Here is a 20523-nt window from a genome sequence, read left to right as displayed (position 1 = left end):
AGGCCACGAAGTTTCATTTTTGTGGAGATGGCTCTTGAGACCTTAAACTGTTGGCCTGGCTTCTTGCTTAGTAACATCTAACTGAACATTTTTGCCTGTGACCTAGTGGATCTTGAAATTAACACACCTAATCAACAACTTCACCTCAACTCACCCATTATCTCTCACTTGTCTCTTCCTTTCTGCTAATGATACAATTGACTAAGGCGCTCAGACTCAAATTCTCAGAATCCTATCTGAGATTCCTCTGTCCTTTACCCATCAAATCCATTCAATGATCCTGTTAATTTCACTCAAGTCTTTCAAAACTGCCATTTTCTTTTCAGTCATACACACACACACACACACACACATTTCAGTCATATATATATATATATGTATATGACATATATACATAAAAATATATATATATGTATATGACATATACATATATATATATTTTTTAAGATTTTTATTTATTTCTTTATTCAACAGAGAGTGACACAGCGAGAGACAGAACACAAGCAGGGGGAGTGGGAGAGGGAGAAGCAGGCTTCTTGTTGAGCCGGGAGCCCAATGTGGGGTTTGATTCCAGGACCCTGAGACTATAACCTGAGCCAAAAGCAGATGCTTAATGACTGAGCCACCCAGGCACCCCTTTTCGGTCATATATTACAGGGCCATCTCTTGCCATACCTGATCCCAGTGGGCTCAGATCTGCAACTTGCTCCTTAATGTCATTGCTTGAGCTAGTTTTGGTGGTTCGAGTTTTCTTGTTTGAATTCAATTTGTATTCTTGCTGTCCAATTTTCTAACTAAAAGATCTTTCTGGTTATGTCACTTACCTGTTGAAAAATAATAATAAATGCCGCCTGTTGTCTCTAAGACAAGACCAAATCCCTTACTCTGTTATTTAACACCATCTGTAATATGGGCCCTATCCATCCACACAATCTTATTTGTTACCATTTTCCTAACAAAAAGAATCTAACCAGGCTGGCCTACTTAGGTTTTACTCATGCTGTCACCCTTACCTAATGTCCTCTCTAGGTGCTCTCTTTTTACTAAAAATTTTTTTTTCCATAACAAATATCTATTTGTTCATTGGCTTGTTAGCAGACTAGTATTTACTCCAATTTTAATGACAATACATTTTCCTTTCAGTAAATTCTCCCTTCTCCTTTCAACACACTGCTCTAGGACCATTAATCAAGATGTTCTTCCCTTCCTTATCCAAGTAATCAGCCTGAGGCCCTAACAAGACCAACCAGATTCTACCCCCGGGAAGTGGAATCTTGAGCATAATGTCAACAGACTTGAGATGGTTGGAACTCACTTATTCCAGTAGAGGTAGCCAGAGAGACCACTGAGCATTTCTCACTTAGATCTCTAGAGTTACTGTGTCTTCTGACTTTTCCTCAATCCTAGTTTCTATACCTTCTGTTGATTCTGTGAGCACTCCCATACCTTCCAGAAAAAGAACTGATTACAGAGGTGATTTCTGTTGCTTGCAAACAAAATCCCTAATTGCCATCATTTGAAGGCCTGACTCAAGCCCCTCCAGCCACACTAAGTCCTTGCCAAGCACCCTAGTTCGCAGTGATCTTTCCCTCAGGAAGCATCTGTAGATTGAAATTAGCATCTGTTCTACTCCTTTGGCATGTCTCAGTCAGTCAGCAAGAGTTCACTGAGCATTAACTATGAAGCTGGTTCTGTGCTATCACATACTTTAAGAAAATCCGTTAACTTTTATAATAATGCTTAATTTTACAAGCAGGCTGTAGGTTCTTCAATGTCTGTAACTGTCTCAAACAAACATTTCTTCCTTTGGTGCCTGGAGTGACTAGAAAACACATATTCTTACTGATATAACCTGCCTCTTCCATCAAAGGGAACACCACTACAATATTAGGACTGTAGGTACTAAGTGATTTAGTCAGCAGAAATAACTTGAAACATGAAATATATATCTGAAAAACTTGTCACATCCCTACTTGGTTTCTCACTGGGTAGTTCCAGCACCAAAATTCATCAGTTAGCAGGCTAATTTACAGAAGTTGCAAATGTAATTTCACCTTCTAGTATCTCATACAACCACTTTCCTGAATCACTGTGAAACACTCCCAGGACGTGGGCCAGGCCATCCCTACAAGCAGCCGTCTGCGTCATTCAGGCGTACTGCTACCTATAGCACTGGTAACCTAAGAAGCAGGCAGTACAGTGCATTTATTTAACTTGTAACTCTACATCCTTTAAAAAAAAAATTTTTTTTTAAGATTTACTAATTTATTGGAAAGAGAGAAAGAGAAACTATGCGTGCACGCACAGCAGCATGGGAGGAGGAGCAGAGGGAGAGGGGGAAGTAGGCTCCCCGCAGAGCAGGGAACCCATGCGGGACTCCATCCCAGGACCCTGGGATCATGACCAGAGCCCAAGGCAGATGCTTAACCGACTGAGCCACCCAGGCGCCCCTCTACATCCTATCTTAATTCTAACCAGGGGTAGGGGTGAGGGACTGAGAATTAACATGTATTTGCCTTAACAGAAATGCCCAGATAACTACCAGGCGGCCATTTGTAGCATCACAGGACTCCTGGCTGTTACTCTATCCATGGGGCAGCCATGGATGTATTAATGCCGTGAGGAAAATGGGTCAGAACATACTGGAAAGTGAGAGGGAGAAGAAAGAAAAGGAAGCATGTACCTTCTTTTCCAGTCGATCAATTAATTTCTGGAGTCTGTTGATCTGGGTCATCCACTGGTTATCTTCTTCTAACAAGCCTTGAGGGGAAAACCATGAGGACAATGTGTTAAAGAGAGGGAACGTTTGAGCATTTCAGAACTTTTCTTTGACCTGGAAGGAAGCGCACAGTGTCACTGACTAGCCACCACCTTCTTAAGAACTGCATTCACATGAGTGCTTTCTGAGTTATTGTGTTCCACAGATCTGCGTGCCCCCATGGGTTCATTTTCGCAAGTCTATGCCTTTGACGTCATTGCCTGCACTGGCCTTTGATCATCAAGGAACAGATCCTGCTGAGCCATTTTTACCACTCCATGAGATGGCTGGTTTTTCTTTTGCAAAAACAGAAAGCATCCATCAATAATTCTAAGCTGACTTCTGTGACAGTGGCAGGAGCCAGGGAAGGAAGTGAGATGTCTGACCACGACAAGGTAGCTGGTGTCTCCTTTCCTAGAGCCTAACCAGAATAAGCATGGGTGCTGTAGTCATGGCATAGCAGTCAGGAATGCAGGATCTGGAAGCTGCTGATCTTGTTCAGATGACTGGACTCCTCTGACCTCAGCTTCCTAATTTTTAAAATGGCAAGAGTATCAGTGGCCACATAGTTATTGTGAGGATTCAATCAAAACATATACATGTGTATATACACACACATGCACACATATATACATGCATACACATGACAGATGTGCAGATGTACATCTGTGTGAACATATACACAAACACACGTCTGTATCTAGCACCAAGTCCTCCTGCTAATATTGTTGCTGTAATGACCTTTTTAATTAAAAAACTTTTTTAAAGTCTTTTTTTATTTTATTCTTGCTTTTTCAAGTAAGCTCTATACCCAGTGTGGGGCTTGAACTCACAACCTGGAGATTATTCAAGGGTGCAAAGGGAAGAGTTGTGGTCTGAGCTCCTGCATAGACATCCTGGCCTCCTTGTGGGTCCTTATGGCAGCTTGGCTCAAAAATGATTTCATAGGCATTTGCTGAAATATTATTGAATATTTCTCGATGGGAGGATGTGATTGAATTCAAACTGTAAAACCTTGTTTTAGCTTTGAATGTTTGGAAGAGAAGACCAAATTATAAAGAGGTTGTACTTTACATAAGAATGCACTTCTTGCTCTCTCTGCATTCTTGGGTGAAACTCCTTGCAAAGCAAATTAGGAGGTGAACCTAAGCAGGAGCGCAGTCACACAGAAGTGGATATAAGAAAAAAAAATCAGAATAGGGTGCTTTATAACAGAAAACATTGTAACTGTATGAACAAAATTTATGTTTACTTATTAACTTACAAATCAGTCAACACCATTTCCATCCTGGCTTGTTCCTAGAAGAATTTAAGGTGGCTGACACATCAAAATTCCTTAGAAGGATGTTTTGGGTTTTGCTCTGTTTTCTAAAGGGCTAAAGCATGAAGAACAATCTACATTTTGACCTAGGAGCCTAGTATTGTCATTTCCTAACAACACACAGTAGGCTGTATTAGTACTCACGAACTTCCCCTTTCTTCCTGGGATAGAATTCTCTGCCTACAGTCGCTGCCCCTCTATCTCGCAGCACCTCCTACCACGAAAGATGGAGTAGATGTCCTTCCCCACTGCTACTGGGTTCGGCGTGGGACTCATCTGGCCACTGGAGAGTTAGCAGGTAAAATGCACACAGTGGTTTCAAGTGAACCATGTGACGTGGCCTGGCTGTGCTTCTGACACGAGAAGCGAAGCTGAACTCTACTTTCACCAGGGGAGCACACATCCAGCTGAGGTCACCCAAATCACCATCAACCACAGACCCATGAGCGAAAAAAGACAAGTATTTGCAGTGGTAATCACTGAGCTTTTGTGGTTGTCTCACTGTAAAAATGGACTAATAAACCAGATGACCTTGGACAAATTGCTTCTCATCTAGGGAAATAAAGATACCAACATCCATCTTATAAGATAATAGAATGAAAAAAGACAGTGTTCAAGAAGGCACTTTGAAACCTTTCAAGTACAGTCTGTGTAAATATAGGCTATAGTTAGTACTTTAGTTTACTGAAATATCAGATATTTAAAGATTAATTTGTGTCAAAACAATATGTTCAAGTGATGTTTATATATATGCACACTCATATACATATACACATATGCACGCACACACATGCTTTACAGAAATTACTGATGCTTTGCAACGTGAATTTGTGTACTTCAAATGGATTATTGAAGAAATTATTAAAATAACACAATTAAAATAACCTATAATATTAAGGTTTTAGGCCAATAAATGTCATAATATATTTCATGCTTCAAAAATGCCAGCTGTAACTTTAATCCCATCATGAAAGGAAATAAAGATCCTTTTCCTGAGATGGACTTTCTATATGTTTAGGTGGGCTTTAGGGAATCTGGAGCAAATTAGGGTACAAACTAAAGGGCGCCTCCTTTCTTGAATCTGATCGGGACTTCTACAGGTCTCCAGTCCTCGTGCAGAAGGCGACCAAGCTGCTTTCTGCCCTCCCCATCGTTCCTCTGTGCACTGCTGGATGCTGCTGTGGGATGCTGCCAGAAACAACGGGGAGGATCATCACCCTGTTCTTAACACCGTAGGTTCTTTGCCACATGGTTTCAAACTTAGCTGGTATAGGAAAACCATTCCATTACTACTGCTGTTTTACTTGTTTAAAACATATGAAACAACTGGTTTAAAAAATACGTCAACGTGAAAATACAAACTGAGTCAGTTTGGAAGGAGAAAAATGACAAAGCTTCATTACCTGGGCCGCAGGCACTAAACTGAGGGCTTTTAGGGGAGAAGCTGTTGTGTCTCTGGACTCTGCGACTTGATCGCTTTCCAGGCCACTGAATCAACAGGACTTCCGGCTTGGTCGGCCCTTGCCTTGAACAAGAGAGACAACATTTAACCATGGCGTGTTTCTTGCCTGGAGAAACAGATCTTCAACCATCGGTCCAAAGATTTTCTGGTATAGTGAAATGAAAAGTTAGGAGAATTGCTGCTTACCAACATGCTCTAAAGACCCAGAAGATTTGGTTTTATAAATGTATAAATGTGAATCTAAAGGAGAAACTGTGAGCTGTCTATATTCTTTCAAAATTTGAGTAAAAATTGTATATTAATTTGTGACTTAAGAAAAACATCTTACCTATCTTGACCAAACCATCAGTGGAAAAAATGTTTTTGTGTGTGCTGATGTATTTAGTTTGAGAACACCTATGGCGTTCAGTCAGTTTTAAGTTTTTTAAATCAAGGCTATGTATCCATATAATTTTAAAAGTCAAATAATTCTACAAAGCTTATTTTAACAAACAGGAGCTCCTACTCCCCCACCTCCATATCATGCACCATTCCCCTTTCAACAAGTGTTCAGGGAATGCTTTCAACAAGTGTTAATTTGAGTGTTTATCCTCATGTCTATATATAATATGCTTCAATTGCTATCATTTTATTCTTCAGTTTTAAAATGTATCTATTAACTTCCCACTATGAAAAGCTCAGGTCAAGAGTATATACAAGGAAATATTATAAGGAACTTATAGAAAAACTATTCGAAAGAATGGATTCAATTTGGGAAGCAAGTCTTTGGTCTTTCCCTATTCTTCTATCCTGGTTGGAATACACACATGATAGCTGGAATTCCAGCAACCATCTTGCACCACTAGGCAAACATGAGGATGTACTTAATATGTGAAAAAGGAAGGAGGTCTATGATAAATCTGTAGAGCTGTCAGGTGCTTAGGCTGCCACCACCAAGCTCTTTCTTTCCTTCTTTCTTTTTTTAAAAGATGTATTTATTTATTTATTTGACAGAGAGGAAGAGAGAGATCACAAGTAGGCAGAGAGGTAGGCAGAGAGAGAGGGAGGGAAGCAGGCTCCCTGCTGAGCAGAGAGCCCGATGCAGACCTCGATCCCAGGACCCTGAGATCATGACCTGAGCCGAAGGCAGAGGCTTAACCCACTGAGCCACCCAGGAGTCCCCACCAAGCTCTTTCATAAGATATAATAAACCCTTTTGTGTTTAAGCCAATTTTTTCCTGTTACATACACCCAATTCTAATACTAATTCAATCACCCAAAATCTTCCTTTACTATCATTAAGGGAAAATTTCTTTAGCCTCTCTCTAATACTGATTCTCCCCAAACTCCCTTTTAAGCACGATGAGAGGCAATTTTTTCTTTTTAGATAAATGAACAAACTTAATAGCTTTTTATTTTTTTACTATGCTGGTTCTCTTTTTTTTTATTATTATTATGTTCAATTATCTAGCTATAGTACATCATTAGATTTTGATACAGTGTTCAAAATTTTGAGATACTGCATATTAAAAAGATACTTTTGGGACACCTTAGTGGCTCAGTCAGTTAAGCATCTTCCTTTGGCTCAGGTCCTGATCTCAGGGTCCTGGGATCGAGTGTCGCTCCGGGCTCCTTGCTCGGGGGGGGGAGCCTGCTTCTCCCTCTGCCTGCCTCTCCCCCTGTTTGTGCTCTCTCTCTCTCTTTTTCTCTGACAAATAAATAAAACCTTTAAAAAAAAAGAGATACTTTTATTTTATTCTGCTTTATTGGTGGTTTTATGGGGTAAAGAGCTTTACTTTTTAAAATTCCTGCATAATTAATGTACAGTGGTATATTATTTTCAGGTATATAATATAGTGATTCAATAATTCTATGCAGTACTCAGTACTCATCATCATAAGTGTACTCTTAATCTCCTTCACCTATCTCACCTATCCCCTTTGGTAACCATCAGTTTTGTTCTCTATAGTTAAGAGTCTGTGATTTGGGGGCACCTGGATGGTCAGTCAATTAAGAGACAGCCTTCAGCTCAGGTCATGATCTCAGGGTTCTGGAATCAAGCCCCATATGGGGCTCCCTGCTCAACAGGGAGCCTGCTTCTCTCTCACCTCCCCACTTGTGCTCTCTCTGTCTCTCTCTCAAATAAATAAAATCTCAAAAAAAAAAAAAAGTCTGTAATTTGTCTTTTTTATTTTTTAAATTCCACATGAGTGTACTCCTATGGCATCTGTCTTTCTCTTACTGACATTTCACTTAGCATTATGCTCTCCAGATCCATGTTGCTGCAAATGGCAAGATTTCATTCTTCTTTATGGATGAATAATATTCCACTGTATGTATATGTGTGTGTGTGTGTACACTTCTTTATCCACTCATCTATCCATGGATACTTGGGTTTCATATTTTGGCTATTATAAGTAATACTGCAATAATCACAGGGGTGCATATATCTTCTCAAATTAGTGTTTTCATATTCCTTGGTTAAATACCCAGGAGTGGAATTACTGCATCTTATGGTAATTCCATTTTTAATTTTTTGAGGAACCTCCATACTGGTTTCCACAGTGACTGCACCAGTTTGCATTTCCACCAACAGTGCACGAGGGTTTCTTTTCCTCCACATTCTTGCCAATGCTTGTTTCTTGTGTTTTTGACTTTAGTCATGACAGGAGTGAGGTGATATCTCAGTTTAATTCTGATTTTCATTTCACTGATGGTTAGTGAGTTGACCATCTTTTCATGTGTCTGTTGGCCACCTATCTGTCTTCTTTGGAGAAACATCTGTTCTTATCTTCTGCCCATTTTTAATTGGATTATTTATTCCTTTGGTGTTGAGTTTTATGCATTCTGTATATTCTTTATATATTTTGGATATTAACCCTTTGTCAAATATATTATTTGCAAATATCTCCTCCCAATCAGTAGGTTGTCATTTTGTTTTTTTTGATTATTCCCTTTGCTGTGCAGAGGCTTATAATCTCACTTGATTATGGTGAATAATTTTTTAAAATATATTGGTGGATTCAATTTGTTAATGTGTTGTTGAGGAATTTTGCATCTGTGTTCTTCAGAGATATTGGCTTATAGTTCTCTTTTATTCTCTTTCATTGTAGTGTCATTATCTGGCTTTGATATCAGGGTAATGCTGGCATCACAGAATGAATTTGGAAGCTTTCCTTTCTCTACTATTTTTTGGAATAGTTTGGGAATAGATATTAATGATTCTTTAAATGTTTGGTAAAATTTACATGTGAAGCCATCTGGTCTTGGACTTTTGTTTTTGGGGAGTTTTTAATTATTGATTCAATTTCATTGCTGGTAATTGGTCCGTCAAATTTTCCATTTCTTTCTGATTCAGTTTTGGGAGGTTATATGTTTCTAGGAATTTATCCATTTATTCTAGATTGCACAATTTGTTGTCATATAATTTTTCATAATATTCTCTAATAATCCATGATGTTGGTTGGTATTTCTCCTCTTTCGTTTCTGATTTTGAGTCTTATATTTATAAGACTTATATTTATAAGTCTGCCTAAAAGTTTATTAATTTTGTTAATCTTTTCAAAGAACCAACTCCTGGCGTTATTGATCTTTTTGGTTTGTTTTTGTTTTTAGTTTCTATTTCATGTATTTCTGCTCTTATCTTTATTTTCTTTCTTTCTACTGGTTTAGGGTTTTATTTATTCTTCCTTTTCTGGCTCCTTTAGTTGTAAGGTTAGTTTATTTGAGATTTTTCTGGCTTCTTGAGGTGGACTCAGCGGGGAGTCTGCTTCTCCCTCTGATCCTCCCCCCTCCTCTTATGCTTTCTCTCTCACTCTCTCTCAAATATATAAGATCTTTAAAAAAAAAAAAAAAAAGAAAGTTCTAGGTCTTAATTAAGCCCGAATGACTGTTAAAAAATTACAAAATTAAGCCCCTCTGGTTTTCAAATCCAAATGTTATAGGGGTTCATCTTCCCTATGTGAATCCCTTGTGTCTGGGGGCTCCTATAGGGTGCCCTTTTCCCTTCTCCATGTTTGCAGTGTCCATCCCTCCCAGAGACAGTCTTGTGGGTCTGTTTGGCTTGTGCCTACATCTCCACCCTTCCTACCATTTTCAATGTGGCCTCTTCCTACATGTAGATGTTGAGAGTCTGTTCGGCTGACCTTCTGGTCATTTTCTGGGTTATTTACATTGATGTGGGTATTATTTAGGTATATCCATAGAACAGTGTGAGCCTAGGATCCTCCTACTGTGCCATCTTCTCCAGAAGTCAGAGTAGAGAGAGTTAGGTTGCAAATCATGTTCTCTTCAAATTTTGAAAAGGCTGTTTGATTGCATGCTAGTTTCCAGTGTCATTATTGAAAAAATCTAGTGTTTTCTTTGTTCTTTGTATTTGAAATCGTTTTTCTGTCTAGAAGATTTTAGACACTTCTTTTTGTCTTTAGTATTCTGAAATTTCAAAATGCCATGCCTTGGTGTCAGATTTTATGATTTACTGTAATAGGCTCTTGGTCTGTTCTATCAACGGAAACTCAGGTCCTTGTTCTGAGAATTATTTCTTAAAAAATTTCTTTTTTTCCTCTTTCTGGAATTACTACTTTCAAATATTGGGCTTTTTGGACTATCCTATAGTTTTATTTATTTATTTTCTTTCCTATTTTTCATCTCTGTGGAAACATCATCATACTTTTATCACCAAATCTTGCTCACAGGTTATTTCTGCAAACATAATTTCCAAGAGCTCTTTATGTGCTTTGAATATTATTATTTTTAAAACAGCATCCTGTCCTTAATTCATAAATGCAATATTTTCTCTGCTTTCTCTGGGTACTGATTTTTTTTTTTTTCTTTTTTGGAAGCTTTCTTCTGCTCTCTGGATTAATTGTTTCTCCTAAGTTTCTTTTCTTGTATTTGACATGTTCTCTTGGTTGTCCTTTCCTATTTCAGAGGAAGGAAACAGGGATGATTGGAGAGAGAGAGTGTGTGTGTGTGTGTGTGTGTGTGTGTGGTGGGGGAGCTGCAGAGATTGCCAACTTGCAGGCCCCACTGTAGGGTGGCCTGACTTGGCCTATTCATTAGGGCACACCAGCTCTTGGTACTTAGTCTTTCTCTTGGGCTGATGAGATCCCACAGAAAAGTGAGAGAAGAATCTCCCAACTAGAGTGTATAAGTCCAGTTGTCAGGACTCTGGGAGTACAGCACGCTGAGTGACTTTCAAATCTCACTGTTCAGTATGGAGACTTTCAATTAATGCCTGTGTTTTAGTATTGTGTCCTGACTGCTACACCGCAAGCTGTGTATCTGTTCCCCTTCTCCAGAAAGCATTCTAGGCTTCCTCAGAGACTGAGGAAAGACACTTCCCCAGTGTTGGATGGAGCTTTCAGCAATATGTTAGCCCCACCTTCACCCCCACTGTGCGTGGGGAAACCAATTCATGAGCCTGAGATTTGTGACACCAATTACATTGCATCTTGGCTTCATACACTGTCTGTGTTTTGTCCTTCTCAGAGCTCCAACATCAGTCACTACTACCTTCATTTTCTTTCCATATTCCAAGTTTCTACCCCTTTGGTTCATCTATCCTTATCTTTGCACCTTTATGACTCCTTGTTGTCCAGGCTCTGTTAATGTCTTCTTTGAAAGTTTTAGGGAGGAAGGAAAAGAAATCATATGTTTACTCTCCAATCTTTAACTAGACCACCCTATGAATTCTCCTTTGACATTTAAAAAAGATCAACTTGCTTGCAGCTCTAGTGGTCAGAAGGACAGGTGACTAGAGCAGTTCTCCTTTACGTTCAAGCTAAAGGAATGTAGACTCAAGTTTTATAACCACCTGCAAGCAAAATTAAAGCCTTCTCTTCCTTGTATAATAGACAACCATCAAAAGGAGAAAAATAACTTCTAAACCTAGAAGGAATTAGTCATTTCTCTGGATAAAGAAGAACTATGGAAAATAGAGTAAAATTTCAGATTCCATTATAAAAAGAAATTCACATATAATTAAACTGTGTTCCCAGAATTCTGGTTTGTGAAGGAAAGAGGCTTATGTAAGAGGACAGGGGCCTCTCGAGGGAAGCTCCAGTATAACGTGATGATTATTCTTGTCATTGGCTATTAGGTACTTTCAGAAGACATGAAATTAAAGTGGCTCTCATTTAGCCAGTATGCCAGGACAGATACAAAGACTGTTGTAGAACACCATCTGAAAAATATCACCACTGTGGCATTCCAGCTGTATGCATCCCTTCTCTCTGAAATTGCCATTTTCACATGAATAGACACAGACAGTCTGCCCGAAACTGCATGCCTAAATCATTACTGCAGGATGAATGATAATCTGCAATTCCTCCCTGGGGTGATAGCTAGAATAGATGACTTCTCAAAATTTGCTAAAATCCAATGAAGTTTTGTATCCTGAGGGTTCATAAATATTAAGCCTCAAAGTAATACTGATGCTTAAGGGGAAGCAAATTATTATAACCCTGGAATTTTTAAGGCTATCTGCAGGTTGCAATTGTTGACTATGCAGAGCATTGTGAACTCTTCCTTTACAAAAAAATGGGTGAGTTTTGGGGTACATCGATTTGACCTCTTCTCTCTGACCTTGTTCTAACTCATCTCAAATCTTTACTATATACTGTTCTGAGACTAATTTCCCTTAAAACTTGTTTTCATTCTATTTCTCCTTTATTCACAATCATCAAGACAATCTCTGATCATATGAAATCAAAATGCATCTGTTGAGCTTTTAGACTTGCTGACCTCAGCTGCCAGAAGGGTTGTTCTCACCATCCTAGGCCCTCATCCATCGCTGTTCTATATAGCTCCCTTTTCCTGGGATTCCCTTTCATTCAGTTTCATATATTTAACATGAAGTTGTACCAGGTACAGGGAAAGAAGGAAAAGCCCCTTTCATTTAGAAACTCAAAGTCTCGGGGTACCTGGGTGGTTCAGTGGGTTAAAGCCTCTGCCTTCGGCTCAGATCATGATCTCAAGGACTGAGTTTATAGGTAAGTCTAAGTAGACAGTACTGAGGAAGCTCACAGTGTTGGAGTGGGAAGTATAAAGTCCTACTCTGAGAGGAGTGTTGTCCAAGTGACCACACAAACGAGGAAGAGTCAGCCAGAAGGAAGAAGATGGGTACTATGGTGTGAGCAAGGAAACCCCATCCATCCAGGGAGAATATCCTCTACCTTTATTTATTATTTTTTTAAAAGATTTTATTTATTTGACCGAGAGAGATCACAAGTAGGCAGAGAGGCAGGCAGAGAGAGGGGAGGAAGCAGGCTCCTTGCGGAGCAGAAAGCCCGACACGGGGCTCGACCCCAGAACGTTGGGATCATGACCTGAGCCAAAAGCAGAGGATTCAACCCACTGAGCCACCTAGGCACCCCTATCCTCTACCTTTAAATCTACCCTAAAGATCCCATTCGAGTCTTATCTCCTCTGAGGCTTATTTACTGGTCTCTTGTCTAATACCATGGGAAAAGCATAGCCATCTTTCCTGTCCTGTTTTTTCTCCATTGGTGAGGACGCCTGGGGCTCTCCTAACTTTGGTTTCTTGTGGCCACCTGATTGCTAGATGGAGTAGGGAGAGGAGACACAGTACTTTTAAGCATGAGCCCAATTCCCATTCTTCAGGCAGGGTCACTAGACACTTCAAGTTGGATCTATGGGCACCAACCCCTAGCAGAACCTAGTTTTTTATTTATTTTTTAATGAAAACCTCCCTGAGAAGAGTATCATGGATTTGGGGTAAGATCTGGGCATCCCTAGGTACCTTAGTCAAAGACCATAAGTTATATCAGACTCGTAATAGTTCTCATTCCTCCAAGCTCTGTTTGAGCTGGAAGCCTAGAAATAAAATACTCATTAGTCCTCCAGTGTCTTCCACTTTCATCAAGTTCTGCATTATCACACGCCTTCTCATCAAACACAGCTGCTGTGCAGCTGTCGGCAGTTTTCACAGGAGGCCAAGGCTAGCCTGTGGCCTGACACGGACAGCAGCTATCCGTCGTATATTCACTATATGGCGGTGAATGCAGAACTCAAGCTTGCAGGAGAGGAATACAGAAAAAACCCGAAGTGCAGGTGAGGAAAGGAAGCACAGTGCTTTTACAGGCCTCCTCTCAGGTGACAAATAATTGATTCTGAAAAGGGAGAATCCACGTCACATCAAGAAAATCTAAACAAAACAGAGAAATCAACTGCATTTTCCTATGCAAAACACAAAATCAATTTCATTGTGTCTCAAGATGTTGAGTTATCTTCTGCTCAAACTTGAGGCAAAGGGTTGTTGCTTTTCTAAAGCTATCTGTTATGCCTGCCATTTGATACAGAATCACTCAAGGCACTGAAAATAAGTTTATAATGTAAAAATGCGGCCCAGATCCATTGCACAGTGCAGACCCATGTTCATCAGCTGCACGAGCTCATTAGATTTGAGATTAGAGGTTTTTTTTGTTAGAATTTGCTGGTGATCACTCATTTTGACGTTGTAAACACATGTTTGAAAATCCCACTGTTTTTCTGAGATGTCCTAATAATTACGTATCCGTTAGTTTGCTTGGAAAAATTGGCCCTACTGAGCAGTTTATTATCAGTCTGTTCAAAAAAGTTCCTGTGTGGTTCTCTCTAATTTAAAATGCAAAAGTTAGATGGTCATATGTGTAGGTTTGAAGTAACACATGCAAAAAATGTTGCATAAGCCAGAGTTTTGCCAAGCCTTTCTCTAGCTTGCAAGGTGTAAACAATGGCAACTCAAGAAAGTAAGTAGCAACTGTTGGTTAGAATAATTTTGATGTCTGCTTTACACAGTTCTAATTCAGGTTCCTCTTTAGCATTAACACCCTTATTTATATAGCCCTTATAATAGCATTACTTACCCTCTCAGTGATATTAATTGGTGGTCTTGAATTTTGACATCTTTCCCTACCATTCACTTTTTATTTCCTTAAATAAATAGGCTGATTCTATGTCCAAGTCTCTAGGTACATCCCGGGTCACTTTGCCTCTAAGTCTCTACCATTTCCACATTTTCACATAATACTCATTTGCAAGATGAGCCCAAATATTGCCAGGAGATGCCATGAATTTGTTTTTCTTCTCTCTATCTGCAATCTTTTACTCTTCCTAAATCCTGGGCACCTTATTTCCCCTTCTGTATGATATGTATCACTTCGCATCTTACGTCATGGTTTTACTCTTCATGTCTTAGTAGACTTTAGCCTGCTGAAGAGTCAGGACTATGTAAAATGTATCTGTGTTTTAAAGTCTTCTCCAAGGTGCCTCGTTAGCGCAGTAGGTAGTGCGTCAGTCTCATAAAGTCTTCTCCACCTACTAAATTTGCAATTTAAATTTGAATAAATGATGGACAGTTAAAATAGAATGGCTGTTTTTAGAGGCAAATACAAGGCGAGCACCCAAAGGAGGTTCCTGTTATTCTCTTTAAACTTATTAATTCTCATTTTTAGTTTTCACTAGCTTAATCGTGATGCCCATCAACTCTTCTTTCATCATTGCTAAAGAGATATATGAAAATATTTAACTTGCCTTTCTTGACGGGTTTGTTCCTCAGTAGTTTCCATGGCACATTCCAGAGAATTCTGGAGAGACTGCAGCTGATTCAAGGTCTCCTTCAATAAAAATCGAGTTACAAATTGTTCCAAATTAGAGGCCTCTTGGTAGTCCTAAGGATGAGAGCAAAGGTGTAAGGAAGAATATCCAGGAATGCTTTTCCCCATGTACCCCTCAATTTCAGAATAATCTTCGAGGAGAAACCAGGGACAGAAGACATGTTGACTGTGGAGGTGGGGGCAGTGCTCTACCCGCCCACCAGAAGTTGAATATCAGAGCGGCAGAGGTAACAGGAGTATCTAGCTCATCTCCCAGTGTACCTGCCTCAATGTTAGGAAAAAGGAAAAAACCTACTGGAATTATGGAACAGACATTTGTAGAAAAGGAAAAGAATATTATCTGGTGAAGAAGGTTGGTAAGTGATTAACTCAGAGTCTGTTCTGTGCTTCATTTAAGTAATGATGCCATTGTTTATTTCTTCTGTTATCCACTAAATGTAGTCACGTTTCAGCAATTGGCTTAGTTCCTTCTTGATATATTTATTATGCCTGCTTTGTATTATACTGAAGCCAAAGAAAATTATATGTAGTTATCCCCAATTCAGAAAACGTTAAGCATGGAATATTTAAACAGTTTACTAAATCTGCTTCTGTCCCTCCCTCAGGAACTTACCTGAGCCTCATTTGCATCAGACTCAGCCACAAAAGCACCAGGGCTTCAAACAGCCCCAAGTCTACCAGTGATCATCGCAAACACCATAGCTATACTTGCTGAGTTTAATCTCAGGAGACAGGTGGGTTGTGCATGGTGCTACGCTGTTCTTGTCTTCTACAGTCTCAGAGAGAACCAATTAAAAAAAGAAAAGCAGGCTAGCATGGAAGAAGTGTCAGAGCACTCATTCAGGTCATGAGACCAGCCAGCCAAACCTGATTTTCCAGAGTATTGGGTGGGGATGATAAATACGAGTTCAGCTAAGAAACACATTGATCTAGCTCTGTCCCTAAATGATTTTTTTTCATGGATGAAAATATAAAACCAATGGAATAACAGTGACAAGATAATGCTGGAGGTTATGATATGCTGGGGAATCTCAGGTCATGGTTGTAAACCCAGAAAATGAAGATGTAATTATTTAATCTTTCTGGGTCCTAGTTTTCTCATTTACAAATCAGACGATAACTCTGGCATACAGTCCAACTCAAAAATTTACTGTGTTTCTACCAAGCCTAAATTAGGACATAATGGATCGTGGCCTATTAACAGAAATCACTTTGGGATTTTTCTTCTGGTGCCCCAATCACCTAATGCCATAGAAATCCTCCTTTTGTTTCTACCTTGAAATCATGAAATGTTTCGATCATCAGTTTAAGTCCATTCTCGTAGATGAACACAGGGAGTTCTCTTATCTATTATATCTAATGATCTGATTTAAACTTAAAATTTTAATGCGTTGAAACTCCACCTAAGAAACTAACTACAAGCTGAAACGTTAGATGCTTAAAATAACCTAAGGATTTCTGTGAGTTACTTCAAGGTAAACATAACCAAATATTTAATTTCATCAAATAGCTTGCTACTTAATAGCAATAAAAACTTCAAAAAATTATTCCTCAGTGTGTTTTTAAATTGAGGAAAGCTTTCTTTTCTTTTCTTTTTTTTTTTAAAGATTGTATTTATTTATTTGACAGAGAGAAATCATGAGTAGGCAGAGAGGCAGGCAGAGAGAGGGGGGGAAAAAGACTCCCTGCCGAGCAGAGAGCCAGATGCGAGGCTGGATCCCAGGACCTCGGGATCATGACTTGAGCCAAAGGCAGAGGCTTTAACCCACTGAACCACCCAGACACCCGAGGAAAGCTTTCTTTTGAAAAGAAAATGTGTGACAGAAAAAATGGTGTGCTTGACTTTTTTCCCAGCCATTCGCATTTGTGAAAGCATATTTTTAAAATAAAATTTATTAAAAAAAATAAAAATATAAAATGTGTTAAAATGTCAAGACAACATATTAGTGTAGTCAGAGATGATGCTAATTACTTTTGCATCTCGGTATACCCTGTGACTACAGAGAATGATAAAGTTTTACACCTATTTGTAGAGGGCCCGAAAGTAAAGAAAGCATATATTCACCGAATATTCTCACATTAGCCTCACTCTTTTCTCAGTTAAATGTTAAGTATTTGTCACATCAGGACTAAAGAACTAATTGCTTATCATCGCAATTAGATTTTAGCTTCCTAGACTCAAAGGTCATGCCTTATATTTCTGTGTGTCTCATGGTGCCCATATCAGATGTGCACTCAATACTTGATTGCAGAGAAACTTCTAAGTCTAAAAATGTAACTGGCTTGACTATTGTGGTCTTATATATCAAGATTTCGGTGATGCCAACGTTCGATATTTAAGGACAGTTAAAATCCAACAGTCGACGACTCCGTGGCGGCAAATTGTTCTTCCACCAAAACTTCTCTCTACTCTGATAGGACTTTGCCATGCTCGTTAGTGATTCTTCAGATAATGTTAAAAGATGGCACAGCCAGCTAGTACACTGGATAGAATCACTGATGCTTGGATGGACACTGAGAGGGGTGGCAGGCGGTTGATTAAGGTTTTGCGGCATTCAGTTTTTGGAGTCAATATGAAGATGGGCTGTTACATGTTACTTCTTGATCCTAAGGAGAAAAAAGAGCTTGTTTTCTAATGTTCCTGTTCACCCTTCCAGACTCTGCTCATGGCACTGTCTCTGTACTGCCTCTCCTTTTCTTGAGCCACCATTTTGCTTCGTAGGATTAAGCACATACATCTTTTCCCTTCTCTGTGCTTCCAGCCAGCGTGCATAATTTATTATTGTACATTGTAATCTGCTGTCTACTTGCCCATCTCCTTCATCCTAGGCCAACTCTTTTAAGATAGGAAATATATCTTGTAATCATCTCTGCCTCCAGAAAGCCCAGAACAAAGCCTAGCTCTGTAAACAGAGTAGCTGCCCCATAAATGCTTAAAGGGTATGTGAGCTGCAGGTGTGAGGAGGGTAAATTCAGGCACCAGAGGGCGCGTCTGAGCTCCAGAAACTGCTTTTGCCTCCCCGCCAGACACCAGCTGCTTCCCTCTGCCGGAGCCCTTGCTGAAGGCAGACACTGTTGTCCAGCTTGCCTGGTCATGTGGGCTCTGCAATAAATGGAAATAAAGCTTTGTTCTTAACAGACTGTTTGTCCTCATTTCATTTTCTGGACCATTTGTTAGTCTTCTTCCCTTTCCTTAATCTGAATCCCCAGGTTTAGGACTGCAGACCCAGGTGGCATGAATCCAATCTTCCTTCCCTCCTTCCCTTTTCTCAGATGTGCAGCAGATGTTCCTTTGGAAGGCAGTGGCAAAAGAAGCAGATGGAAAATTAAATAGATAACAAGCTGGAAAATGTCAAAGCATGGCCCTTTCTATTCTCAACGAATGTGTTGGTTCTGCAGGTACAAAAAGGGATCTTTGCTAAAGGCTTAAAACACATGTTCCTGCAAGCAAAATCTAGAATTTGAGAGACTGGCAGAAAGAACATCCACTGGTCTACTAAAGCAGTAAAAAACAAAACAAAACAAAACAACACAGTACCTGATATCCAGATTCTGCCACTTTTTTCAGAAACAGTTTAATCCCTTAATGTCCATTAAAAAGGGTATGGGCAAATGAAGACTAATAATATATTCCTCAGATCACAATAACGTTCATTCCTATCATTGATAATTGTCAGTTAAATTAATCTTTATGTGAAAATTGTTGACTAGCATTAATATTTCTGTTTGCGCCTTTGGAAAGACCTAGTGTGAACATTTCGATCTGCTTATTTCTTTTGTATGGAGCTGGAACAGGGTGAGGATTCATCCAAGTAAAAACCCCACCATTAGAAGCAGAGCCCTTTGAAAGTCAGATTTCTTAGGACCCTGCCTGTGCATCCTAACTGTCAGATCATTTCCCAAAAAGCAAGCTCCTGCCCATCTGCGTAATGGAAGAGTGGCAATCCCGACTATTAACCCACTATGAATCATCTGAGTTAATTAGGAAAATCAGAGCATCAGTCTTCCCTGTTTGTATTTGCCCTACTTGAAAATTAATCAAGTCTGTGACATCCAGTCTCAGCATCTTCTTGTTTATGAGCTCAGATGCAGTTGCATTTAGTAGGGGGTATTGCTTCTGACCTCTGTTCCATCTAAGCCCCTGCAGCTTTCCCTTTTCCTCTGTGAGGCAGCTGTGCTGGCTTTTACAACAGAAGAAAATTCACTTTTACAAAGATAAGGTTATTTTCCCCAAACTGTTACTTTTTAAAAATAATAACTGCCTTTCACTGCTTTATCTATGTCCTATTTCTAGTAAACTTTCTTAGACTTTTATTTTAAATGACCTTTCTTTTAAGTTGGGAGAATACTATATCAAATTAAACCATTAAAAAAATAAAGAACTGGTCCTTAATTCACTCTTAAGAATGGACTGAGGTTAATTACAGATAAGTAGTTAGAAATTTTAGATAGCAGTTCAAGAAATTAAGATATTTTCACGCTGCAGATTCCCAAGGATTACAGGAATTACAGATTTTTCAGGTCAGTGAAAGAGGAAACAAGGCTCTAGTTCTGGAATAAAATGTTATTAAACTACCAATAAATTGAAATAATTTTTTTAAAAGATTTCATTTATTCATTTGCGAGAGAGACAGCAAGAGAGGGAACACAAACAGGGGAAGGGAGAGAGGGAGAGGGAGAAGCCGGCTTCCCCTGAGCAGGGAGCCCAACACGAGGCCTGATCCTAGGGCCCTGGGATCATGACCTGAGTCGAAAGCAGATGCTTAACAACTGAGTCACCCAGGTGGCCCCTTTTTATTTCACTTTCAGATTTTAAATTGAAATAATTTCTAAGCCCTATGTTGAGACATTCTGTAGTTTGAAATCAGAAAATACTTTAGAGAGGGGTTTAGAGAGGCGTTCTATCTTTAGAGAGGGGTTCTGTCCTTTAAGAACTTTCCATTGACAAACTCCACTGTAGGGACCTCATCCTGCATTTATCAAAGACTGATTTCATGTAGGTTTTTTTCCCCCCTCTGGCTGCACTTACTGCTCTGTTTCATAGAAGGAGACTCTAACAAGAACATATGGCCCCTTGAATGTCTTTGCCTAAAGAATACTCCCATTCTGTTCAGAACTAATCTTCAAACAAGTGGAAAATTGGCAAAAAACCCCAAACAAACAAACAAACAAAAAAACCTGGATTTGAATGTGGAAATATAAACAGAGCAAGTCCAAATTTGAGGGCTAATAGCTAACAGATGAAGATCTGGGTTCCATTTATCACATCTAATAACACAATGTGGTGATTAAGAATCTGCGCTTGAAGACAGAGACACAAGTTACACATATATTCTAATCAGTGTTTATGCCACTCAATAGCAATGTGAGCTTGGAGAACTTTTGA

General features: G+C 39.3%; 1 protein-coding gene across 1 annotated transcript in view; it reads right to left on the bottom strand.

Annotated features, from left to right (window-relative positions):
- Positions 1–20523, bottom strand: part of NECAB1 (N-terminal EF-hand calcium binding protein 1) — a 205413-nt gene that overhangs the window by 41663 nt on the left and 143227 nt on the right. Inside the window, exons 6-8 of the mRNA XM_059394834.1 lie at positions 15055–15191; positions 5483–5604; positions 2684–2760 (exon numbers count right to left, since the gene is read on the bottom strand). Of these exons, the coding sequence (XP_059250817.1) occupies positions 2684–2760; positions 5483–5604; positions 15055–15191 (336 nt within the window). The remainder of the gene's footprint in view (positions 1–2683; positions 2761–5482; positions 5605–15054; positions 15192–20523) is intronic.

Source organism: Mustela nigripes, chromosome 3 (assembly GCF_022355385.1).
Source record: "Mustela nigripes isolate SB6536 chromosome 3, MUSNIG.SB6536, whole genome shotgun sequence".
Taxonomy (NCBI): Eukaryota; Metazoa; Chordata; class Mammalia; order Carnivora; family Mustelidae; genus Mustela; species Mustela nigripes.
This window is presented reverse-complemented; position numbering and strand designations above follow the sequence as displayed.